The 26,776-nt window shown below is 31.6% G+C and overlaps 4 protein-coding genes across 8 annotated transcripts in view; 1 reads left to right on the forward strand and 3 right to left on the reverse strand.

The window, feature by feature from the left end:
* The window catches only part of lqf (epsin homolog lqf), an 83,642-nt gene extending 75,989 nt beyond the window's left edge, over positions 1-7,653 (reverse strand). For 2 of the 4 annotated variants that reach the window (XM_072537871.1, XM_072537880.1), the window contains exon 1: positions 7,142-7,653. The gene's annotated coding sequence lies outside the window, so the exon portion shown is untranslated. The remainder of the gene's footprint in view (positions 1-7,141) is intronic. The other 2 variants (XM_072537854.1, XM_072537890.1) reach the window with 2 other exon arrangements.
* Positions 7,654-7,902: 249 nt separating this feature from the next.
* mIF3 (mitochondrial translation initiation factor 3) lies at positions 7,903-9,040 on the forward strand. The gene is made up of 2 exons (XM_072537901.1): positions 7,903-8,313; positions 8,595-9,040. The coding sequence occupies exons 1-2, from the start codon at positions 7,995-7,997 to the stop codon at positions 8,939-8,941; spliced, it is 666 nt and encodes a 221-aa protein (XP_072394002.1). The 5' UTR covers positions 7,903-7,994; the 3' UTR covers positions 8,942-9,040.
* A 2,655-nt stretch (positions 9,041-11,695) lies between these two features.
* Dph1 (diphthamide biosynthesis 1) lies at positions 11,696-13,694 on the reverse strand. Its single transcript, XM_072537913.1, has 2 exons — positions 12,702-13,694; positions 11,696-12,080 (listed from the first exon to the last, which is right to left on the reverse strand). Exons 1-2 carry the CDS (start codon positions 13,561-13,563, stop codon positions 11,731-11,733), a joined length of 1,212 nt encoding a protein of 403 aa, XP_072394014.1. The 5' UTR covers positions 13,564-13,694; the 3' UTR covers positions 11,696-11,730.
* Positions 13,695-16,999: 3,305 nt separating this feature from the next.
* On the reverse strand, positions 17,000-26,547 carry LOC140445677 (uncharacterized). 2 transcript variants are annotated; one of them, XM_072537931.1, is made up of 3 exons: positions 26,016-26,547; positions 19,146-21,007; positions 17,002-18,702 (listed from the first exon to the last, which is right to left on the reverse strand). In XM_072537931.1, exons 1-2 carry the CDS (start codon positions 26,389-26,391, stop codon positions 19,155-19,157), a joined length of 2,229 nt encoding a protein of 742 aa, XP_072394032.1. In that variant the 5' UTR covers positions 26,392-26,547; the 3' UTR covers positions 17,002-18,702; positions 19,146-19,154. The 2 variants fall into 2 exon arrangements, with proteins under 2 accessions (XP_072394025.1, XP_072394032.1); XM_072537924.1 differs by having other exon boundaries at positions 17,000-21,007.
* Between the last annotated feature and the right edge of the window lie 229 nt (positions 26,548-26,776).

Below are 26,776 nucleotides of genomic sequence, written 5' to 3' on the forward strand. Positions count from 1 at the left end.
ATGTTCCCAAAAGTAAGTGTTCTTTTCGTAATGTTTTCTTGTGTTTTGGTCCCGTTATCATTTTTTTCCTCTTTTTTCCTTTTTTCGTATTATCGCTAACCTTGTTCTGTGCTTGTTTCGTCAACTTTATTCCAGTAGTACATTTAGTTGCTAGTTTTTTGATGTTTTTTTACATATTGCGCCTTCTTTGTCATTCCACTTCCATTCGCTGCTATTTACCCATATTTTTTTTACTCCAATCTTGACTTCATTTCCTTTATTTCTTTCTTCTTGAGCAATGTTTCTAATTGTTTTCTGTATTTCTCGTTCTTTTGTGGTTGCATCTTCGTTGATATATATTTTGTACTCTTTAATTTCTTTTAACTTGTGCTTTTTTTCCATTATTTTTCTTTTTTCTTCCTGGTTTTCCAATTCAATTAGGCATGTTTTTTCGCCTAACTTGTGAGCATTCCTTATTTTAACCTCTACTCCTATATGTTGTTTGATGAAATTATTGATTGTTCCTTTTAACCCTGCTTGCTCATATGTGTCTATCTTTAGGCCGTACATAACTATGTTATTTATTCGTCGGTGTTTTTCCATAACTTCCATGTTTTTTGTTATTTCTCTGAGTTCCTCCTTGATCTCTATATTTTCTTGTTTTAGTTCTGAATTTTCTTTTCTCAGCTCTCTGTTTTCCATTATGAGCTTTTCTATCGTTTCCTTGCATTCTTGTTGATTTCTTTTTATTTCCTTAATATCATCGGTGAGGTGGCTCACCATTATTAGTAATTGATCAATTTTTGTTGCCTCATTTTTTTTCTCTGGAGTTTTTGTTGGTGTTCTCGAAAACTTCTTGCTCTTTCTGAAAATGTTATCTTCTTCCTCGCTGTCTTTATATCTGTCCTTCCTTTTTGCCCCTCCTTCTGAAAGTGTATCATCACTGTCTAAATTTTTCATATATTTTTCCATTTTCCGGCGCCAAACACTGTCTTCCACCTCAACAGTTCAGAGAAGACAGCGTTTACCGTATTTATTTTATGTTTATTAACCGTTGTTATTTTTCTGTGTCTACCCCGAAAGTCTACTCACAACGGCAACGTCGCAATTTCAAAGGTCAGAGTTTTGTTTCTATGCTTTGATGTTAATTAGGCTTATCAATTACAGCGATCTTACTTTTTATAGGGCCTTGGTGTTTTCGGATGTAATTTCACCGATTTTAAAGTTTTTTCTTAGCACTCTCCTTCACTTAATGTCTTATATTGTTCACTGGATATTTTCAATAATTTATTTCCCGTTACAACTCTCAGAAATTGAGTTTATTGCAGACGACAAATAAAATATTTGTTTACGTTTTGGTTACCGTGTTGCCAAACTTTTATCAAAACCTCGAAGATCAATTGTACTGGGGAATAAATTAACTAAAGTAGGTACGAGATACCCACTTAAAAACTGAAGGTATGCTGGCCCGTTTAAACTACCTTCGAAATAGTAGGATCTAATGATTTTATTTCTTACAATGCCAGCCAATACGTTTACCTTTTGCGGGTATTGTGTATGATGTTCCCGCATCCAGTTGGAGATTTCTTTTGCCCAGTATCTACAGTTCTGACGGTTAAACTCGCCATTTAATTTGAATGTAGCCTCATCAGAAAAAATATTTTGAACAAAGAGAGGGTTTCGGTGGCTGTTATCCATCATTATTTTGCAAAATTGTATTCTTTTATCTGGATCATCCTCGTTTAATGCCTGTACAACTGTGCATTTTACTTACTTTTACGTACTTTGTGTACCCTTGTTTTGCAAACATCGAGATCACTACTAATCTTATGAACAGAAGCGCTCACTTCAGATCGTTACCTTTCGCGAAATAATTCCCAAGTCCTTTTAGACCTTCAGTTAATTCGGACGAATGATTTAACGGCAAAGGGCTACTTCAGCTCGTTTACCAATTCGAGGAATAATTCTAAGTCCGCTCGGGCTTTCATTTATTCCTGACCGTTGGTGATGTATAGAAGCACTTAGGCAGTTGGACAAGTTGCGAAATAATTCTGTCTTTTCTCTGCCTTTTATTTATTTTAAACAATTTCTCTCTGAACGGCAGTGTTCACTTTGAGCTGTTTAGTTATTTGCGAAATAATTCTAAGTATGTTTCAGACTTTTCTTTATTTCCAACAAATGATAATATGATAATTGCGAATTCCTTCACTTGTAATTCACAATGAAATCAAAGATAATCATCTTTGAAAAAGACAGTCAAGATTTGATTTCACGTACAAAGCGTCTATGTATCTGTTTATACGTATTTCGCCTTAATAAGGCTCATCAGAACAGATATTCATAGGCGTTCTCAACGTGAAAAATAAATCTTTCCTGTCTTTAAGAAGCAACACTAAAATGGCTTCGAAACGGACGCAATAGTGACATCTGATAATAAATCCGTAAAATAGTTGAATTATCTGAATTGTGTTTCGAAACTATTTTACGGATAATCATCTTTGTTTTGATTGGCCAGAGTAACATTCTTCTCTCTAATTGGTCCAGTCTGACGACAGTATAAGCGTTACCAAGAAGACCGTGAAGACTTTAAAGATCATTAAAGCCCCGGACGCCCCACTACATCAAGAACCGATGAAAACGGAAAAAATGTGACAGAAATGGTTATGAACGACCACCGAATCACAATCAGAGAAGTTGCTGATGAAGTTGGCACATTAATTGGCTCATGCCATGATATTTTTTCAACCGTTTTGAGTATGAAACGCGTGTCAGCAAAATGTGTTCCAAAATTGTTGAATTTTGAACAAAAACAGCGGCGAACGGAAGTTGACGGAACGTAAATTTTTGGTCAACAACAATACTATAGTGATGCCCCATCCTGCAGATTCGCCAAACATGGCTCCGTGTGATTTTTTCCTATTTCCAAAAATAATGAAAACTTTAAAGAGCCGTCGTTTCACAAGCATAGATGACATTAAAAGCGCATCGCTGATAGAACTAGAGGCTATCCCAAAGATCGAGTTTAAAAAATGTTTCAAGGATTGGCAGAAGCGTTGGCACAAGTACATGATATCTGAAGTAGACGACTACTTTGAAGGAGACAACATTAATGTAGATGAATAAATAAATATTTTTTTCAAAAAACGAAAATTCCGGGTATTTTTTGAACACACCTTGTAGTTTATCAATACAATTACATTTGTATTTTATTGCTTTATATTTCTGCTTAATATTTTATGTATTTCTGACTCATAAATATACTTATATAATTATTCATAGTTCAGTCGTCAGAGATGTCACCTATAAAATTCATAAAAACAATCCAAATTTTGTTGGGAATGTCAATTTTGGGACTCCAAAATTGAGTAAAAAAGTTCACCATTCCTACCTCCGGCTCCCTAAAACGCCCCCTCCTAGGGCGGGTGACGGAAAAAATCGATTTACCAAGAATCTGTACTCCTTGGAAAAAAATGTGTTAAATAAAAAATGTAGCTGAGATATTTTTAAACAAAACTGTTTCTGTAGAATGAGTCGTTCTCTCAGAAACAACGCTTGAAGCGATCGGTGATTTGAATGTCAGTTACGCGCGCGAAATCAATGTTCCATAAAATTTGTATCAACTCGGCGGTAAAAATTCAATATCTTTTGATCAGAGTGCCGTATTGACAACAATCAAAATGCGTTTTAAAGGTGAAGACTGTAGCTTTCGTATGCAATTTTTATATTTTGCCGCAAATTAAGTCAGTTTCTATAAATCCTTAATGGTCTGTCATCTTAAAATAGACTGGTAAATATTATGTAGAAGCATGCAACGATGCAATAAAATTATGGATAATCTTTTAAATAAAATAAGTCCTGTAAAAATGAGGATTGCTGCTAACAAAAATAAAAATTTTGTGGTTTCCAGAATTTTGGCCACTTATGTATATGGCCAATTTGTTTTTTTTTTTTTTCATTTTTGCTTCTGTTATTACTTTCAATATTTATTGTCACTTATGTATATGGCTAATTTGTTTTGTTTTTGTTTCATTTCCGCTTCTGTTTTTACTTTCAATATTTTTATATTTGTCTAAAATTAATTTCTTATAAAACTAAATATACAGATATTGCATAAAAAACATAATTTAAGAAGACTGTTGAGGTTACAAACTTACACAAAATAATTACTGTGTATCTAAACTTCAATTTTTAACAATTTTTGTAGTAACATGTGGGGCAAAAGTAATCACCCTGTTATAAAACACTATAACTTTTGCAAATGGTGCCAAATGTCAATTCAGTGGCTTTTCTGGGTCACTTCATCTCTCGTTTTGGTAATTTGCACCAGTCAGCCAGATCACCTGAAGTTGTGGGTTTACATCAACAAGCCTCTTAATGCCCTTAGGGAGAATATTCGCCACTGTTTATGCCCTTAGGGAGAATATTCGCCAAGAATGCAGAACCTATCACCTAAAGTTCAGGCAAGAACTTCAGGTGATTCGGGCCCTTATGGTCATTACTCTGGTTGCGGCCGCTTGACAGATATGATTTTCTTGACTTAATGGAATAAATTCTAGTGAATTACATAAACAAATTTTACAAACAGAACCGAAGTTTTTCATTAAAAAAAGTACATCAAAAAAACATCTGATGATTACTTTTTGCTCCACCTTGTATTATATCAATTTTGAATATACTTTCTCACAATTATAAAATTAAACACTTGATCTGCTTAAAACAAATTTTAAAATGTTAAAATACTGAATTATTACAAAGCTTTCTACGAATTTTGGGTAGAGTAGAGTAAATTTTTATCTGCATAAATTTTTTAACATAATTTAGCAAATAACATCACATTAATAATTTTTACAAAGAAAGGTTTGAGGAATCACAAGACCCCTCCCCTGTGGTATGCCTTATTTTAAGTTGATCGGTTTAGAGTAAACCTTACATCACTGTTTCTCCAAGCATACTTTTTGTGATCTATCTGTGAGAAATGATTTTATCCATTTTAATGCCGGTCCCTGTATTCCATAAAGATGTAATTTTTGTAATAAAAGAACATGATCTAGGCTATCGAAAGCCTTAGATAGGTCCAAAAAAACACCTAGTGTTTTCATCTTTTGAAAAATCATAGGTAGCTGTCTCAACAGATCTCCCTGCGAGAAAACCATGCTGTGAACTACTAAATATGTTGTTTGTAGTACCAAGCACAAGTATATATTCAATGTAAACTTTACAACTTAATACAGATGAACATCAAAATACTTCTGTATTTATAATGCTTATGTATCCATCTAAAAAAATTTACATCTGCTACCTTATATATTTTGTAGTAAATGTATTCAGTGTGTTCTTGTAAATTCTCCTACACTTGTGACTTGTTGTGGATCAAGCAGGGTTCAATTGGTTTTGTAACCAATGTTGTAGAAATATGAACTTGCCAATAGCTGAGCCTATAATTCAAGCCAAAGCCCTTGAAGTTGTGCAATGCCTAGGACTAAGTGACTTCAAGGCATCAAATGGTTGCTTAGAAAGATTTCGTCGTCAACATGATGTTACTTTCAAGACAATATGTAGCAAATCTGCTGACGTTATTGTTGAAAATGTGAAATCATGGAAATAAAAGTTGTTTTCTATCTTAAGCATGTATAATACTAATATAAGTAACAAAACTTGTTTAAAAGTTGTGCCATTATTTTAAAATAAAGTTTTTTTTTAATGAAAAATAATGGGGATTCGCTTGTGGCTTTTTGAGGCATTAGTGTAACAAATGCTTAAGAAATAAAATGGCATTGGTTTCAAATATTGAAATATGAGTTATGGAACTATATGTATGATTTGGAAACAAATGGTTATTTAGTACAAAGCTATTTTTTTACATCAAGTATTGAGTGAAATAACTGAAACAAATAGGTGCTGAGAATTATTCTTCATCAAGACAATAATGTGAGCTGTTCACATTGACAGACTATTTGATCACTAAAAATCAAATAGGTGGATTATTACAATCCTAATTTAGTACCAAATAACTCCTTTTTGGTCTGGAACTTTCAAGAATAAATTGTGTGGTCAATAATTTTGGTCAGAATTACAGACTGTTCGATGTATCCAAAAACTGTATTGTAGAGTGTCTCTAGCAGAATGGAAAAAAAGATTTAATAAATAGTTTGAATACACTCCAAAGAATATAGGTCATAAAGGGAATATTCTGAAAAACTATAAAGACATGTTTAATGACAAATTAGTGTTTTTATTACTAGGCTCAAAATATAAATAGTGTCCTTGTACTTTATAAATATATTCTGGAAGAAGACCTTATTACAAACTTTTTCTCAAGGAAGAAGACCTTATTACAATCCTATGAAAGGATAAAAAGATTTATAGAAAAAATATCGTCTGTTTTCTTAACATGTATATCTTCATTTGTGATCACTTCCACCTTTCACAGTAATCTCATTTATATAACACCAATGTTACTTCTGTAATTTTTGATTACTTTTAAGTTTGACCACACAGTACTGAACATCTCAGTACTTTCTGATAGCCATGAGATCTTACTTTATTTGATATTTCTTTTTCGTTCAAAACCAAGTTCCACTTTTTAACCAGGTGTATAGTTTTTCAAATTGTCTGTCAAATTATTTTCATCCCCCTCAAAATCATAGAGCTTATTAAAGGTAAGATAGCTATTTACTGTGTAAATATCTATCTTTTTAATTAAAAAAAAAATTAGCAAATTCCATTACCAACAAAATTAATGGTGTTTAAGTTAAAAATAATTTATACAAACACCAGATTAAGGCAATATAATTAACATTGACATATTTGTTTAATAAATAGTAAACATATCACATCATGTGATCAAAAATTGTATTAAGCATATCTTTATTATTTATTCTGTATTATTTATATATTCTATATTATTTATGACTAGAAAAATTGGATTTTGTGATTATTCCGATATATGTTATGAATTAATGTAAACAGTACAAAGAGAACCTGAGATTAATATAAAACCAACTTTGTCTTGTCAAAGCAAAAAAGGGCACAAAAGAGTACTTGACATCATTTGCTCTTATTAACAATGAATAGAAAGCTCAAAATGTATTTATTTTCATGCAAAACATTATAAATTAGGCATTTCGCCAATCTGTAAATATATGGAATATGATCCACTTACCTACTGATACTTTTGAATAGGATGTTCCTTCATGAACACTTTCAGTTACCTGGTTCTCACTTTTGCTAAGATTTAACAATACAATACAAATATATTACGAAAATTTTAGTTATCTTAATAAAACCTATCACAGTAAATTACGGGTCAGAAATAACTGTGATGACACTACACTTTTTGTTATTTTCTCTACACACACAACATTCAATATGGCGGAAACATCACTTTGAAGTATAAATGACATCAGAACTACTCTTAACCAAAATATGTGTCCCCAAATTCAATGTAATATTATTGATAGAAATCTTATAGAAATGCAGACTCTATTTGTTCATCCACAGAGGCAATCCAACGTTTAAATTCATTAGGTATCTTCCTTTTCCTTTGCTATTTAATTTTCCTGTATTTTTATTTATAGAGTAATAATTTGACAATGTTAATAAGAGATGGTTATTGGTATTGGTGTGTGACAAAAAGAAACGCAACTACTCATCTTTAGTTGTCTTGTTTTGTTTGACTAATTTTATGTACTTCTGTATCATTTAGTGCAGAAAAGTATTTAGCCTTCTATATATGAACTATTCAGTTATCTATAGTCACTACGCTGAATGTTTTTTTTTCCAATTTAATTATCTAAATGAATGTACAAACATATTTGCTTCAAATTTAAGTATAATACTTATTTCGAAAATATTCTTATTTTCGAGTTCCATTTAACTTTCTTCCTCTAGGTGCGAAAAATGTGAAACAAAGTAAGTAGTAGTTCAAATAATCTGAGATATACATTATAACCTCTAAGCTGGATTGTCAAAAATATAATTTTATGGAATTTCAAGATTAAAAAGAAATGTAAAAAATGTCTGTGTGTTATTTAACAAAAGCAATTAGATCAGTTACTTGTAATCTAGCAAGAGGAAATTTTTATACTCCCTTATGCTGTCACAATTTAACAACTTTTACCTCAGGCATAAATTCCAGTGGAATTGGTGTTGGAGAAAAGCCTAAGAAAAAGAAAACGGTGGAAATACCTAGTATAACTTTAATACAAGGCAACCAATTGTCTGTTACTACTTTGAGCGAAGCACAAAAATTATCGAAGAGAAGAGATTTGAAACTTGTAAAGATAGTTGATCTGGATACTAAAACACAAAGACCTATATACAAATTAATGACAGGTATTTGATATTTGTATATCTTTGTATTTACATTGTTTGATATTTTTTGGGGTAATGGTATTAAAATAGTTTGCAGGTCTAATTCATTTATATCTATAATTTCTGTAGATAGAAAGACATAAAAAGGTCCTGAAACTGTTTTGTTGTAGCCACTTTTTCAAATAACCACCTTAGAGCAGAGTTTGAACTTCGAATAATTCTCTATACAAATTCTTATTACTGTGGATTACATTTAATACAGTCCAAAAATTGTACATAAAAACTATATTGTTTAATTTCAGGTACAGAATATCATGCTGAAGACTTAAAACAGCGCTTACAGAAAAAAGAAGAGAAGCAGGGATCTATTAAAGGTGAAAAAGTTTTAATTCTGAATCATAACATCTATGAACAGGACTTGCAAACCCAAATAAAGAAAATTGGTAAATGGATAAACAAAATGTATGAAGTTAGAATTGTGATCAATGGAGACAGTAGTAACATGGAAAAAGCAGAGGCTGTTTACAGTGCTATAGAGAAAACTTTGGAGAAAGATGTAAAGATTGTGCAGAAGAGGCAGAAAGGATCTGATATTAAGTTTCAGTTATTACCTCCTAAAAAAAATAAAGATGATTCTAAGGGTTTATGACTAGAAAGGGTTAAAATAATATGTATAGTTATTTTTATTTTTATTGTTAAATATTATGTGTATTTTAAATATTTTAAAAATAAAAGGAAATAAGTTTTGCATGGTTTTTATTATTTTATGCATTTTTTTTCTGGTAGATACTATTCATATACAATTACATTACTTAATAAGTCCTGATATTATAATAATAACTAAAATATAGATCTATGTACATGATTTAATAATATGTACAATGTTACAAGTGCCACCTGCCAAAATTTGAGCACTAGTTTACAAATTAGAGTAGTTTAAATGAAGTTTAACACTAGTAGCTCAAATTACACATAAAAAAATATTTGAACTTGGTGCAAAACTCATTAAGTCAAAATAGTTCAATTAACGAAAATGGCATGTAAAGAACCGCAGTGTGTTTTATTTCATATAAGTTATAAACAGTGTTATATTTTCTTACTTTTGTTATACTAGTAGACTTTTTCTTCCAGTTGTATATTAACTTCTATAAAAATCAGAAAAATGAAAATAATTTGGCTTACTATTTCTAATTTAGTCAGTGTTATAAATAATCTATTTGCTTTTTGGTATTGAATGATGATAAAAAAATCTATTTTAAGTACATTAGCAATACATTTATTAAACAGAAGGCAAAATTGTTGATCTTAAAGCAAGATCAGTATAGTCCGAATAATATACATAATTATATTAATCTCAATGTCTCGAAAAAGAACATGAGCTATTTATCTTTAATCAAATTTCTCGACAAATGTTGTAAATCTATGAATTAATTCAATTGAAGTTCTTTGGTAATCCATAAATTTTATTTTTATTGTGCCTAGATCTAGCCCTTTTAAAAATGCTTAGCTGATCTATCACAACATAAGCAGGTAAGTGATTGAAACAAAACGAATGAATCAATCACAATTAATACAACACTAAAACAGGTAAATCGATTTGGTAAATTAATTTCTTCGTAAAATTTAGTATTAGATTTAAACCTACCTTCACAAAGAATTGACTGGGGTACTTTTGGTGTAATTATTTTTACTTTTTTTGTTAAGTTTTGTTGACATTTACCAATTTTTTCTTTGTTCTGATTTTTATGCTGTAGCTGTGGGTTACTTCTAAACATTCTTTGTCGTAATTTTCGGTACTATATCAGCTACTTTTCTTTTAATATGGCGTTTCAAAATGTCTTTGTCGGTATTTTCATTATAACCAGTATCTTTATCAGAAAAATATAATAGGAGATAAGTTTTTGGGTTACAAATATTTCATATCCTTAAATACAGAGTTGGTAATTTCACGTTTCGGTTACTTTTACGAAAGAAGATAATCTTGCCATTAATTACCGATATTTTTGGAGAACTATAAAAGTAATAAGTAGTTTGATAGTTGTTAAACTTAGTTTCGGAAAGAGTTCACAGGTAGTTTGACTCCATTTTTATTGAACTCTTAAATTTTTTTCCAGATCTAATAAAATCATTTATATAAGTTTTATTGAGTTATACTTTATACTCCAGTTGTCAGTGGCGAAAATTCCACTGAAGCTCTAAAAATCATACTAACAAGCTGAATTTTGCTGAGAATTTCAATTTTTGGAGCCCAAAAAATATGCAATAAATTTTATCACTTATACCCCCAGCTTTCCCCTGAAACCCGCCCCTTGGAGGGGGAACACAGAAAAAATCGATTTATTAAGAATCTGTATGCCATAAAAAAATGTTTTAAATGTAAAATGAAGCTGAGAACATTTTGAAAAACAAAATGTTTATAGCACTTTTTCTGAGAATGAACTGTTCTCTCAGAAACAATGATTGAAGCTTCCGGCGATTTTGAATGTCAGTTAGGCGCGAAATCCGATTTCTCTTCTGATCCCAGTGTCCTATCCAGAAAAATCAAAATGCGTTTTAATGATGAAGAGTAGATCTTTCGTATGTAATTTTTATATTTTGTCCCAAATGAACTCACTTTTTATGAAGTTTGTAAAATTTGTTATTTTCATTGACCACTCACTGTGGAATTTCCGTTCTTAGAGCCTAATATTCAAAACCTATAAGTAGTATGAAATTTTGGTTTTTAGTTTTGGCAAAAATGTGAGAAATTTGAAATATGGCTAAAAAACGCTGAATTTAAACTGTCAGATTACAAACGATTTAATATGTTTGAAACAGCTTATTTTCAATTACACATGTATGCTTATCATCTTCATGGAGGCATTATTCGTGACATGAGATCGTTTGTACTGTAACAGTTTAAATTCTGCATTTGCTAGGCATATTTCAAATGCCTCATATTTGTTGCCAAAACTCAAAATTGAAATTTCATGTTGGCATGTTAAATTGTTGAGTTGTCATATTGAATACTAGGCTCTAATAATGGAAATTTCACTATAATGGGTTAATGAAAATGTAAATTTTCTTGATCTCATGAGGATTGTTAAAAAATTTCAAAAATCGATCAGTGTTTATTTATTGAACAGATTTATAAAATCTGACTTCATTTGCAACAAAATACAAAAATTGCATACAAAAGCTGCACTCTTCATCTTTTTGATTTTTGTAAATAGGACACTCTGAACAAGAGATATCAGTTATGGCACAAGATTTTAATATCTAGATAGAATATTGCTGCAATGTTGCCAAATATATTTCAAATGTTAAAGTCTTGTCAAAAGTTAGTATATACTGATAAAAAACAACTCTACTAGAGCCTTTCATGTAACCCTCTGTGCATAATAGAATAAAAAAAGCCTTTTAATAAATATTTTATTTTTTTAATTAAAATATATGATTTTATAAACATTTTCCACAGCATTTGTTCAATCCATCAGCATCCGGCTTATGGTTGGGAGTCCATGGTCCTAAACTGGCACTGGCATAGAAGTCCATTGGATAACTAGCTTCTTCTTTATGCCATTTTGCATCGCCTATAACAATTGCTGCTTCGTAGGGGGTAATAACAGGTTTGTCAAAAAATTTTCCCCAGTCAATTGACAATCTAGGACAAGCTATCTGCACAAAGGCATCAATGTTCTTAAATAATTTTATTTTACTGGGAAATATTTCAGAAAGGAGGATCACCACTGTCTTCTTATTTATTTCTTCTAATCTCTTTCTTAAATGTTCAACAACATTAGGATTGCCTGAAATTCGAAAAATATTTGTGAATAATTTTTTTTGTTAATCATGAAAATAAAAATTTTATCCAAAGGTTGAATATGAGTAGCACAAACTATGTAGATGTTGAATGTAAAAGTTTAGACAAGAGGAATTATAATAAATTATGTAACACAAAAAATGTCTAAAAACCTGGAATATATTAAGAATATCTTACATCCATAGAAGTGAGTATTCACAGATATGAAAAAAATAATTACATGGTAACAGTGTTTCAACTTAGAGAAGATGATTGTATTGAAAACTATATGAGCATTTCACACCAGCCATACATTGGTCTAATACCTGAGACTAGACTGTCCGCCTAGTCTACACCTGGTGAATTTGACATACAGGAAGTGAACATGAGAGGCAACATAATGTTCTTATTCATTCATATAAAATAATCTTGTTAGATGCCTTTGCAACTAGTCACAAAATCTGGTTGAAGACTGAACTACTACAACTACTCCTCAGGCCACAGTTCACAAAAAAGTTATTCAATATTTGCAAATATTCTCTGAGATAGATAACACTTAAAAACAAGAGATAAAACTTATTATCCTATTGCATTGGTGGTCGATATTTCACATTCACGATTAACCTACCTTGCCTGCCTAAAGTTCCCATGATAACACCAAAAGTTCCTGCTTTGGTTGCTTCCTGTATACTACTCTGCCTGATTTTTTCCATCTCACTGTGGCTATAATATTCTCTAGTAAATTCTTTGGAGTATGGATCATATTTGTAAGCTTGGACTTTTGGATTGGCAATCATGGCTGCCTCCAGATGAAACCTTCCATCACCTATGTATATAAGAACTTCAGCACATTTCAAAACTGGAGCTGTACAACCAAGAATTTCTCCTGGAGATAAAGGCTTGAACTGTGGAATTGAGACATCATATTCCATTTCTTTTAGTCTTGTAGCTGCTGCTTGAATGGTGGTTACAAACTGTATAGTACTTACTAAGCCTATTTTAGTACTTTTCTTAAAGTTTAATTTAACAGTTTCAATAAAATGCAAGGGGTCTATTTTTATATCTACGAACACATACAAGACTTTTATACCACATGTTTGGTTAGCAGGCACTAAACAACTATGGCCATAATGAACTAGTAATTCAACTCCTAAAGCTTTAGCAGTAAGGTCATCTATACAGCAAGCTCCATATGTTACATCTCCCATTATAATAGAATCAGCTCCAGAAAACTCCTTTATTATATCTGCTATGGTCGTTGAAAATAATAAAAGACCTTCTGGCATTTGTAAAGCAACAGTCTTGGCTTTTAATTCCTGAATTCGCCATATCGTTTTGGGAATTTCGAAGTTATAGTTTTTAGGCAAACCTTCAATAGCAGATTGAAGTTTAGGATTATTCAACAATGATTGTGGAATTTTCGTAACTTTTGTAGCCTTAAATACTTTCCTCTCTGGCTTGGCTTTTACCACAACGGCAGTTTCTGACATTCTTAATTAATATCACTAGAAATACAATTATTGAGACTCATACAAAATATAAAATAATATTTTCAAAACACAGCATTCATACACTTTTAGGTTAGATTTAAAGGTCTACGTGAGTAGTTCATTTGTCCGATGTCTCCCGATAACAATTTTTACAAGAGATTTTTTAGAGATTTTTTGCAATTATTTTGTGACGTCATTAGAGTTATATTTTGCACATAATAAGATAATATTATCATCTTTGAATTGATTTATCTATTAATTCTAATAAAGCATATTTTTTACATTTGCGAAGCGATTAGATGGGAATATTTAGAAAAATTAATAGAAATTCAAGAAAAGGAAGGCCTTCATCTAGCAACTAGGATAACCCGGGGGCATATTAATTGGTTTAAAGAAAAAATGAAGGTGAAATTAGCTGCTCAAACTTTCAGCCAAAAAGTTGCTAAGGCATTAAACTATTTAAGAAATAAATGCTCAAAGGAATTTTAAAACCACGAAGCTACTGAGAATTTCATCGAACACATTAATGATATATTTGATATAGCAGAAATTTATTGGCAAAACACTTAAAATCCAGACGATGGTCGTGAAAGCCCAACGCATTTTATCACTTAAAATCCAGCTTGCAAAAGCATAATAAACACGCTATTTTTCAGAAATTTGAAGAATCTATAAAATACCTCACTTTACTTAAGTGTTCCAACAATGGTGAACCACTGTGTCTAAGCCAAAAAATAACTGGTTTTATTGGTATGATATTTAATTTAAAGTCATGGGAATTTGGAAAAATTATGTGGAGGATGTTGATGGAAGTCTGATGTATCTTTCAGCCTATGAACTGTCTCAGGATCATTTGGAAATTTTCTTTAGTCGTATTAGGAGTCATGGAGGTTACAACAACAACCCAACGGCAAAACAATTTAAAGTAAGTAAGTGGTAATAAAATAGAATTTGAATCTGTAATAAATTTAAGATTGTCGCTAAGGGATGGCTTAGCACTGTCACCACTGAAATATCCCTGTGTTTAAAGGAGATTTAGCTGTCCGAGCGAATTTGACGCATACTGGTCCACTAGTTCAAATAGGTCGTGATTTCGCCCTCGTGGATTTACAAGAGGGTAGGAAGACGAACAGGATAGGGGCTAAAGGGTACTCCGATGCAGGCCCTGTAAAGAGTCAGAGGCTATGGGCTTGCGTCAGAAGCCAGGAAGATGTACAAAGCAAAAATGTGTTCCTTTCTTGTCTCTATCTAACGGTAAAATAAAACAAGCCACTTTCAACTTACTGTATAATTAACAAATCGTAATTTTACAACTACTACACAAACGTACAATGAGCTATTAGTGGTTATTATTGTTTGCGAAGGGAGACCAGAAGAGATTTTACTAAGGGAATTTAAAAGGCGGACAACCTACTATTAATTGTTCCCATAATGGTTAGTAAACATTGTTTGTTACCTTAGCGTACTTAGGCCCTAGATAATGAATACGCCTTGTAGTCCAAACTGGGACTCTGGAATAGTCTGGATGAACGCTGGAATTCACTGTACGTTATGGCGGTACTGAGCGAGACGAAAAATTCGTATTTTCGAATCTCTACCTTCCGTCTCACACGAATATCACGATGATTTAGCTAACGCTTGCCGCGCTGACTGACGAAGTACCACTGGCACCGGATGCGCCCGGATACCCTCTGGCTCCGGTTGCCAGAACGCTACTCTTCGTTTGACCAACTTCTGTTTGTTTTTATCTATTGCCAACTCGTACCTTAGATTCTTTTGTCACGTCAGAAGTGGAGATTTTGTTTCTACGTTTTCGCTGATTATTCCATCTATTCCATGTGTTAAACTGGATCACGCCATGTAAAACTTCTTAGTCAGCTCAATTCTTATCACTTGTTTAACAATTCGTACCTTGTATTATTTTCCAACAAGGTCTAAAGTGTCGTAATTTTTTAAACATTCAGGCTTGTGTTAAACTAAGTCAATTATTGTTATTCTTTGTTTTTTAATTTGAAATGTATACGTTAAACTGTGTCGAATTTATTCTTTATTAATTTGGATATTGGAATATTATTTAATTAATTTTAATTATTCTTTTCTAGGCTAACTACCCCTTATTTTGTTTCTTTTATTTACTTGCTATGTGTACATTACACTGCGTATAAAAGGCTCTTGATGCACACAAGTGTTACTGCACCTGCAAGCACCTTCGATAATTCTAGCAATGAGTAAAACACATACTGTGAAAATGAAAACTATTGATTATCAACTTATTGAAAAATTTACGAATGAGTAGAATAAAGAGAAATAATTAGTGACCATGATTACACTTTAAATAATTTAATTTTTCAAAAACATTGTCGTCTTATGTTTGTGATGTACACTATATCGCTGGGTTTGTAGTTAAGAAAATTAAGAAAACATTAGATGATGATAACTTACAATCACCATTCATAAGAACCAAAAATTATAGTATATCTAATACTTGTTTAATTCAACCTTCCAAAGATGTTATTTGCAAAATTATTGAAAGTGAAATTAGAATTATGTATGATTCAAAATTAATGACAAAATCAATCTTAAATGTCATGAATGTGCATATTTCAGTCTTTAATGAATACAAAGAACATATTATGTTTGATCATGATTTTCAAACTAGCCATTTATTTAAACTAATAAAGTTTAAATAAAGTACCATGAATGTGAGAAACTAAATAATAATGTAAGTAGACTTACAAGTAAGTTAACAAAAACTATTTTATTTTGTGGTCAATAAATAGATTTATATACATAATGTTTTCCCCTAAAATGAAACTTCCACCCACAAGTAAAATTTCTATCCTTTAAATTTATTTTTCATTATCAAACAAGAAGAGGTAGGTAACACTTGCAAATAAAACATTTGTTTTACAAAATTACTTTAATTCAAAAATATTCACTAATTCCTTTGCTGAATAATTTAGCTTTCATATATTTTACAAAATATTGCAGTTTTATTAAAATTCATCTAAAATTAGGTAATTTTATTAGAGCTTTTCTAAAAATCCAATCTAATGTTCTTGCCATATTGTGATATCACTTGCGCAGGTGTTTGCTTCAACGATTCGGTACAAGGCGTGTCTATAAGTTTTAATGGTTTAAGGCTTCTATATACGAGGGATCTAGATTCAAAACTGGCCATTTCCACTTTGTCATTTTGAGTTAACCAAAAAGAAAAAAACAATTTACAACTTCACTTTTTAAAATACTCTAGATTTTTTTTCTTCTGCCAATTTTTAAAAACAATTAAAATAATCCTGTTAATAAATTTTAAAATATAGTATAGGATATATAAAATATAGGATAAGGCGTAAACTAGAGAAAAAGTAATAAAAATTAGAAATGTCCACTTTTGCATTCAAACTGCTCAATTTTATGCCCCTAAATATCTATATGTGATTAGGGAAAGTATATGGGCAATAAAATAAAAGAAAATACTCATTTAGAGGAAAGGATTTATTTTATATTAATATGTTACACACGAAAACTAGGAATAAATTCCGTATGTTCACAGATACCTAGATTCACAGAAATGTTTTTTTAGTAGCTCGTTTACATTTTTAAGTTTTGCTTCTTTGGCCTTTACACCTGGAGGAAAACTGCAGGATTTATACCAGTCAATGCTTTACCTTTCTTGGTTACTAATAATGCAGTTCCAGTGTCAGATTTGTAGAACATCTCTCCTTGAACAAGAATTCTATGTCCTCGCAAACTCTTCTCTCGTAATATTGTAATTCTTGATGATTTTCTGATTTGGAAATGCCAACTTGGGAGCCCTTTCAATACCTCCATTTTTTCTGTTTTCCAATTCATTACTTTAAATTCTGGATATTTAATTACGGTTTTATATTCAGAAAATATATCAAAATATTCTTGGGTTTGAATTATTGTCGTTTTTCGTCGTACCGCTTTTTTAATAATGCCAAAAACTCGATCAGCAGGTAAAAAGCTGTGTCCTGTAACTGGATATACAAGTTAAATTTCATTAATATTAATGGGAGCATCATCAGCAAGCCATGTTTGACACATAAACACAAGTGTCGAATTTTTGTTTTGTCCTTTTCATCCGTCACATATCACATGGACTGTATCTGTTTCAGAGGGAAATCTGTATGTTTTAGCTTGTGATATATTGCTGAAGCAATTTCGCAGAAACCTTTTGGTCGATTAATCTCGGTCCATGTTTATGTAAACACATTGTCTTTGGTAAGTTTTACTTTTGAATAGCCTTGTACTATTGTAAAATTATATACGTAGAGTTGTCTCGAATAGTAGGCTGCCTGATCGGGTATTTTTGTTAGGGGCATATTTTTCTGACAGTCAAAACTAAAAGTGTAATCATTAGAACTTTCATGCTTTAGTATATCAAAGAAACTTTTAGCTCTTAGTTTATGCAACCGAAACTCAGTCATTTTTTCGATTTTTTCTTGTTCATTCTCGCAGCGTTTAATAGTTTCTCTCAAACAAAGACCAATAGAGCAGGTGACACAAACCCAATATTATATTTTGTGTTAAATATATTACGAAAAAAACAATCTCTTACTTTCAATTCATTAGTGACTGATTCATTGTACATACGACAGTTTCTTAATATTAAGCTCTTAATCTAAGTACACTCTTACTCTTGAGGATGATCTGCAATATTGTGATTTGTTACATTTAAGTGATTCGATAAATTCCTGAATTTTTTTTCTGTGGGCATTTTTTTAAATTAAAAACTCTGTCGCCGCCCCTTTGATCGGTAGGCATTGTCCCCAATTTGGGAAATTTTTTCATTACAGCCAAAACTCGCTGTTTGGAAATACCATGTATACCTAAGAAAGTCTTTCTACATACGGGTATTTTTTGTTTGTTAACAGCAGTGTATATAAAATATTTTACACTCACTTCTCTTGCTTTTTTCTCAGCAAGATACTTATGACGTGGTGGTGCACGTACTTCACAATTCTTTAAAATAAAATCATCTTGAACATCTTTTTTTTTATTTCATAAAAATTTTTATGAAACCGCTGTATGTCCATCATTGAAAGATAACAGCATTGAAATGATTGTATTTTGTGACCACACGATGGATACTGAGGCAATCTACTTGCAGAATATCTACAACAATGAGTTAACACTGGATTAATATAAACGGGACGAAAAATAGTTATAAAAATAGTTACCAATGTTAGGTATATTAATATTTTTACTCGTGATGCTTGATCAAACATATATAATTTTAATTGTATATATTATTTTGTTAAATACATGAATGAAACAATTAAAATTTTCATACATTTATAGCGGCAAAAACTAAGTCATATAAAATAAAGTTACGGATTTTTGAAGCACTTGGCAACGTGGTCTAATATTTTTTAGACGCGCGGAATATAAATTAAAATAAGTGCAAATAAATTAGTCTGTAGCACAAAGACGTGTATATATAAGCATTATGTACAGTAAAAAACTGTACATAAATTAAATAATAAAGATAAAATAAATAAGTGTTTAGAACATTCTAATAATAAATTAAAAGACTGTAAATAAAAACATTACAGTACCATTAAAAATTAAGAACTATTTGCTTCCACCGACTCTAATATTGCAGTATCTTCATTGTGTGGACAAATGTGTTTTTTCAATTGAGTTTTTGTTCTAAATGCATTGGGGCAAGTGTGGCACTTAAATGGTGTGTCACCGGAGTGGTTCAGCATATGCGTCTTTAAATTCTCATTTGATGTATACTGTTTAGAACAGAGGTTGCATTTGAAGGGTTTCTCTCCACTGTGCACACGCATGTGGTTCTTCAGTTGACAGTTGTATGTAAACTTCTTCGAGCAGATTGTGCATGAGAAAGGTCTTTTTCCATTATGCACGAGCATATGTTGCTGCAAAAGCGGCTTTTTTCTAAAAGATTTCGTGCAAACATCACAGCTGAAGGATTTTTCTTCTGTTTCTTTAGGTTTTTCACGTTTAGGTTTTGCTGGGGCGGGTTTGAGATCTACGGGCAAACCGTGTTTCTTCATATGCTTTTTCAATCTAGAATTATATGAAAATTGTTTAGAGCATATTTCGCATTTTAAAAGATTTTCTCCAGTATGCAAACACATATGTTTCTTCAACATACACTTTAAGGAAAACTGTTTAGAACACACTGAGCAAGAAAAAGGTTTTTTTTCGCCGTGAACGTAGGCATGTTGCTGCAATTGACAGTTTTGTCTAAAAGATCTGAAACAAATATCACATTTGAATGGTTTTTCGCCTGTGTGTATGAGCATATGTTTGGTTAAGTTACAGTTTTGTGTAAATACTTTGAAACATATGTCACATTCGTAACGTTTCTCACCATTATGTACACGCTGATGACGTTTTAGTGCATCTTCTGTCAGAAAACTTCGCGAACATAATGTACAAATCAGTGGATTATCACCATTATGTAGATTCATATGTTTCTTGAGTAAACAGTTCAATATGAACTGTTTGGAGCAGAGTGGACAGGAAAAAGGTCTTTCTGTGCGATGTATGTAAGAGTGTATTTTCAATTGACCCTTTTTTCTAAAAGTCTTGGAGCAAATATCGCATTGGAAAGGTTTATGGTCAGTGTGTATCGGTAAGTGCTTATTCAAGTCACACCTCCGAGCAAAAATCCTAAAACATACATCACATTGGACAGAATTTTGTATATTATGTACTTTCATATGTTGTTTCATCTTACTTTTACTGGTACATCTTCTTAAACATATCGTACAAGTTGAAGGACCGTTTTCAGCGTGTTGGCGCAAATGCTTCTTCAGTCTAAAATTATGAGTAAAGAGTTTAAAGCATATATTACATTTAAACAATTTTTTTCCTGTATGGACTCCCATATGCGCTTCCAGAGCCCATTTTCCTGAATATTGCATTGGGCAAATTGAACATTTATATGGTTTTTCTCCAGTGTGCTTACCCATATGAATGGCCAACTGCTTGCTAGTTACGTATTTCTTAAAGCAATATTCGCACTTTAAACTTTTTTCTCTTGTGGGTTCACAGAGGTGTTTTTTGAAGTATGATTCGGCATGGAAGCCTCTACAACATACTTCACATTGAACTCTGCATTCTTCCGTGTGCCAAATCAAATGTGACTTCCTGTGAGCTTTGTTATACTTTCGCAAGCACACATTACAACTATATAAACGTTCGATTTTATCAAACATGTAGATCTTTTCGTAATAGGATTCCAGTAATTCTTCTTTATTTTTCTTTCGCAGAGATTCAAAGGACAAGGTTTCTGAGTCATGCGTGATTGGCTTCTTTTTCTTGGTTTTCTTTATATAATGGTAGATGTAGAAGTGACAAAAAAGCTTTGACATTCCTATACAAATTTTTCCACAGATAATACAGGTGCATATATTATTTTTTCTTGTATTTACATGGGTTAACCCTAAAATTAAAATAAAATGTTAATCTTTAATTCTACAATGTGTTTTAAAAACGATACCAATTGTTTGGGGAGTTAGAGGGCAGTAGTATTTTTCAGCGTTCTTGACGTAAGATATAAGAGATCAAGATAGCTGTAGACCAAAACAAAGCTGCGAGGACCAACTACTGGCTGTAACTACATACATGGAAGGAGGATTCAGTTGTGCAAAAATACTGGTGCTGCCTTTATAGACCTTCTAACAGCATACGAAACAATATGACGACATGGACTGTTCCATTTAATTTGTCGCTAGGTTCTTCCCCAAAATATTGAGTTTAATTCTACCCCAAAATATTTAAGTATCAGCTTGAACCACAAACTTTCGTATAATAAATACCTGCCTAATTTAACATCCAAATTGCACACAGAATAATATCGTACAAAAGTGTGTTGAATTGACCTAAGTAGCTGGGCTGAGGACTAATTCTGATGGGGTGATTAGTCTATGTGCTAGAGGTACTTCATTATTTATTTTTATGGATCCTGTTTTATTGAAAAAGCCATTAACTATAGCTTTAATGGAAAGATAAATTCATACTCGGTCATTAGAGATTCTTGATGAATAAATATTTTTTGGTTAACTGATCGGTCCTAGTTGCAATAGATAATTTTGCACTTTTTGCGCCATTAATTGAACTGAAGATGATTGCTTGTTCTTTTGGTTGAAATTTCGGACTGGTTTGTTGAGATGCAACAGCAGAGTGCATTGGATTACTTTGAGAACTGGTAGGAATTATTGATGATAAATTATTATTCGTCATTTAATTTTATTTGCACACTTTATTTTAATTAGAGTCATATCCAAGTAAGGCTCTGATTTTAATTGTTGTTGATAAAAAACTAGTTCGGTGTTGTGTTGTTATGATTGTTTTATTTAGAACGATTTCCAAAATAAATATATTATTTCATACTAATTAATGATCTTTTACCCACGTTTTTAGCTACTTTTAAATACTGTAGCAATTGTATTTTATTTCGTATGTATTAAAAATCACCCTGTATGTATTAAAACACCGAAATATTATTTCAATCAATTTTAAAGTTTGTTTATATAACACAGATGAGTATGTATTTCTTTGATCAAGAGCCGCTTTAGGATATTTTGCGCGTCAAATAAACAGGAATTTTTTCCGTTTATGCTTTGTTTATACCGAGTTGGGTGAAAGATTATATTATGCGATCACTCTCGGTGAAGCCGCTGTTAAAAGCCTTTAGTTTTATTGGAGTCCGAATTTTTCTTCAAATTCGTAATGTTTTTTCATTTTTCGTCTTTTTTTATGGGAAAATCTGTAATATAGTAGCAGTGTGGAGTTTAAGTAAGGTTGGATAAAGATCTTAAAGAGAAAAGACGCGGCGTGGGTAGTCTGAAGGAATCGGCAAATTTTGTTTGTGGAAATGTGAATTCATTTAAATGTAATGTGTCAGTTTTTGTCTGAGTAGTCACTGTTTTGTTCGTGCTGTGTTTTAACTGAGGGATTTGTAAGACGGCGTTTCGAACAGTTTAAAAGATGTCCACATGGTTTCAAGAAGGAGCTTGAGTTTTTGAAAAGCCAAGCCTTGAAGATTTCATAATCCAAAGCCCGGCTTCCATCCTTCTGTCATATTAATTATTCAAATTTTAAAATCTTGACATATGACAGTAACATTATTTTCTTCGGATATTTGGTACATACAAAAGTTTGACCTTAATGTAAACTGCATTGAAAGATCTAGATGATTTCAATTTATTAATAATTTAAGTTCTTATAGTGTCCCCAACGTCTAGAGTTGTAAACCGATAGTACCATTGTAAGTCGTTTTTTTTTGTGTTTTATTATTATTTGCATTTGTAACTGTTTATGGTAAAATAATAATAAATTATATGTAATGTTTCTCCCTAAACCAAGAGTAGTATTATTTCTTTTAAAAAGATTCTAACCTTTTTGATGTATTTTTTAGGAAATAAAAGCCTATCTTTCCACCCAGCAGGAAGATCCTTGTAAGCAGAGTCCATTTTAAATAGCTTAAGAACCTTCTTGTGTTGTGTTGTCCAGGAAATCCTTGTAAGTACTCTTTTAATTTCACTTTTTGTAGTTATCCCTTTCCAGTCACCAATTTTTTTATTCACTTACCCACACAAAGCTCTCCAATCAAACCAAGAGTGGCCGTTCGCAAACGTTCCAGTTTTATTTTGCTTACCCTATTTAAAGCCCAGTAATTTCTGTCCCTAATTTTCAACCCCATATAAGTAATACCCTATGTGGTAGGCAATATAACCGCTACAAAATGTCGCCCAACCAGTGGGGCTTTTAAATATTCCTACATCTGATGCCAAAGTGGCAACATTTGTCATTTCTTTTGCTTATAAGTAGTCTTACCGAAGTAAGATAGATTCCTTTTCCCCTAAGCCATTTCTTTTTTCCATTTTCCCTAGTTTTCTTTCATTTATATGAAACTCCCTTTTGAATAGTGCCCCAGTGTCTCGCAAATAATGATTGTATATGTATTGTATGTTAATATTTGTATTGTTGAATATTAACATGAAATGTATTGTTGTTTTTTTGATTTAATGTACTGTAGAAATTAATTACTATTTAAATGGGAATAAGCCACAATTAAAGGTTAAAATACGTTTATTGACGTTTCAATTTCCACTTCGGAAATTGTTCTATAAATACTGTAGAAATATTTGTATATCGACAATTGTAGATTTAATGTATTGGTAATGAAAGCAAATATTTTGAGAGTGAAAATTTACATATGAATTTTAAGTGATGTTTAATATTGAAATGAATTTAGTTTAAGTTTAATCTTTGTAAAATATTTTCGTCTATTTTTTGTGAACCAAATAATACATTTTATTGTTTGGTAATTGGAAAGATATTAGTCTCTGTTTATATTCGATTCGTCTAAAAATTAAACATTCCACATTTACTTATTTAGAGGAATGAATATTGTTTATGTTTATAAATCATTTACAACATCTAGAGCTGTAAACCAATAATACCATAGTAAGTCTTTTTTGGAATTTATTATTATTTGTATTTGTAATTGGTTTATGGTGAAATAATAATAATTATGTAATGTTTCCCCCTCAACTCAGAGTAGTATTATTTCTTTTAAAAAGATTCTAACCCTTTTGATGTATTTTTTAGGAAAGAAAAGCCTATCTTTCCACCCGGCAGGAAGATTCTTGTAAGCGGTGTCCATTTTAAATAGCTTAGAAACACTCTTCTGTTGTGTTGTCCAGGAAATCCATGTAAGTACCCTTTTGATTTTACTTTTTGTAGTTACCCTTTCCAGTCCCAATTTTTTTATTCACTTACCCATGTCCATCTCTCCAATTAAACCAAGAGTAGCTGTTCGCAAATTTTCTGGTTTGTTTTGCTTACCCAATCTCGAGCACCATAATTTCTGTCCCCAATTTTCAACCCCCTATGTGGTAGGCAATATAACCGCTACTATACCAGTATAAATTGCAAACAAAATCTTGATTGTCAAGATGAAAAGTTTTCAATATGGCTAAATAAAAGTTCCCTCTGGTGTGCCTCAAGGTTCCCTCCTAGGACCTCTTCCATTTAGTATTTTTGTTGATGATATTGGTGACTGTTTCCAGTATAGTAAGTTACTGTGTTTTGCAGATGATCTTAAATTTTACTTAAATGTGATAAATATGGATGATTGTTTATTACTTCAGTCTGACTTGAATATGTTTGTTGACTGATGGGAGGTAAATTTTATTGTATTAAGAGTGTCAATAATTTAGGATCTGGGAATTTTATTTAAATCATCACTTAAGCATAGAAGATATCATGGTGATCTGAAAAGTCTTTTTAAGATATTACATTCAATTGTTAACTGCCTATATCTTTTAAGTAGGATTAATATATCGATTTTGGTTACAAATTCCAGATAAATTAAATTTTATTTTGTTGTGTTCTTCATTTTAAGTGAATTAATTTTATTAATGATTTTACCTTCTGTTTTTATGACACGCTATGTGTATTTATGTTATTTTAAAAATTTTGTGGAATAATCAGTAATGCCCTACCACTATAATCAAGCGAAACCATAAGCAGTGGGCAGAACAAGTAGCTCAGGCCCCAGAATTGAATATGATAAGAAAGCTTTTAACAGTACAGCCAGTAGGAATAAGAAGATTGGGCAGACCAAAGCTAAGGTGGATAGACAGGGTAACACAGGATGCTAAGAAGATCAGTGTTGCCAATTGGAAAATTCTAGCAAGGGACATAGCATAGGTGAAGAAAGCTTGAGAGGATTGAGGCCCTTTAAGGGCTGTAGAACTGTGATGATGATAAATCAGTAAATCCAATATATAAATACATTAATATTAAATTTGATAAATCCTTTAAAAATAGTATGATTTGTCTGTCATTATATGTCATCAAGGATAAAGAAAAGTATTTGGAAAACGAATCTAGCATGTACATAACTAGTGATGAATGATGAAGGATTTTGATATTAATATTAGAAGATATTGTATGTGCTATACACCATTTATTAGAATTGTCTGTCACTCATTTTGGCAGTTACTTACTACCTACACAAAAGATGTTACAGCTGAAACAAGAGTGGAGGCAAGTTGTAACCTAGCACTTGTTTTTTCACAGCTAACACAATAGTTGTTTGAGTAACTAATCATATGAATATACCAGTCTTTTTGACTTTGTGGTTATTTGTATTGAATAATATATGTTCTGTGATTTAAAATTTTTGTCAGTTATGCAAATATATATATATATATATATATATATATATATATATATATATAATCATTATATATGGTTATTCTTAAAAACTGTTACAAGCTCCTCTAATCCCTAAAATGGCAAGAAAGCTGAAATAAACTACACTATGAGTAGACATTTACATTTCAAAAATAATAACTCAAGTGATAGTAATAATTACAGGATTCGAGAGAAACTGGCTATCTAAAATATTAAGTGATTATCTTTCTCCTACTACTTACATTTCTTTATACGGACATTAGATATTGTAAACTTTCTTTGTCTTTCTTTAACTCGATTCTCAATTAACGTTTTAGGTAAGGTGTACTCCTTGGTCTGTTCAGCTTTAAAATCTCCAAGGTCTATACATGTATTCAAATAATAGTTTTCAAAGGGATAGGAATGGTTACTGTTCAGTGCTGCTTCACAATTTATTTCGGTCTTTTGTTCAACTTTTGGAAACTTAAACGTTGCTCCACTAATTGTATCTGCATATTCAGACTTAACGTGTTGTAAAAATGTCGACTCCAACTCATTCTCCTTTTTAATTTCAAGTTTCATGTCTTCTAAAGAGGATATTTGACAAGTCCCTGCATAGATTAATTTAGAGTTCTCCATAGGAATGTTATTTGAAAAATTCTGTTAAGTATCATCAAATTAGAAACAAAAACAAAGTGTTCATTATTTATTTTCTGACAGTGACAGATACCATACCATCCACAGTATTTACCACAAATAGAAGTGTGAGTGGAACAGGACAGGTGGGGAGAATGAATTGCTGGGCCCAGTCGTTCATAATGGCGACTTGACAGACAAATACAGATACCATCATCCATGATAGATTCTAATTCCATGATCCATGACCACAGTATTTACCACAAATGGCAGTGTAAGTGGAATAGAACGAGTGGTGAGAATGAATTGCTGGGCCCAGTCGTTCATAATGGCGACGGCGCTACTAGTCATGTCGGATGGAGATGACGTAGCAAGAGGTAAATGACGT

This window comes from Diabrotica undecimpunctata, chromosome 1 (assembly GCF_040954645.1).
Source record: "Diabrotica undecimpunctata isolate CICGRU chromosome 1, icDiaUnde3, whole genome shotgun sequence".
Taxonomy (NCBI): domain Eukaryota; kingdom Metazoa; phylum Arthropoda; class Insecta; order Coleoptera; family Chrysomelidae; genus Diabrotica; species Diabrotica undecimpunctata.

Excerpts from the sequence above, each read along its gene's own strand:
- Dph1 (XM_072537913.1), bottom strand. The coding sequence starts at position 13,563 with ATGTCAGAAACTGCCGTTGTGGTAAAAGCCAAGCCAGAGAGGAAAGTA. Across the intron at positions 12,081-12,701 it reads GGGAACTTTAGGCAGGCAAG|GCAATCCTAATGTTGTTGAA; the intron begins GTAGGTTAATCG and ends TTCGAATTTCAG.
- mIF3 (XM_072537901.1), top strand. The coding sequence starts at position 7,995 with ATGTCTGTGTGTTATTTAACAAAAGCAATTAGATCAGTTACTTGTAAT. Across the intron at positions 8,314-8,594 it reads TATATACAAATTAATGACAG|GTACAGAATATCATGCTGAA; the intron begins GTATTTGATATT and ends GTTTAATTTCAG.
- LOC140445677 (XM_072537924.1), bottom strand. The coding sequence starts at position 26,391 with ATGGAGAACTCTAAATTAATCTATGCAGGGACTTGTCAAATATCCTCT. Across the intron at positions 21,008-26,015 it reads TAATGTCCGTATAAAGAAAT|GGTTAACCCATGTAAATACA; the intron begins GTAAGTAGTAGG and ends TTTTAATTTTAG.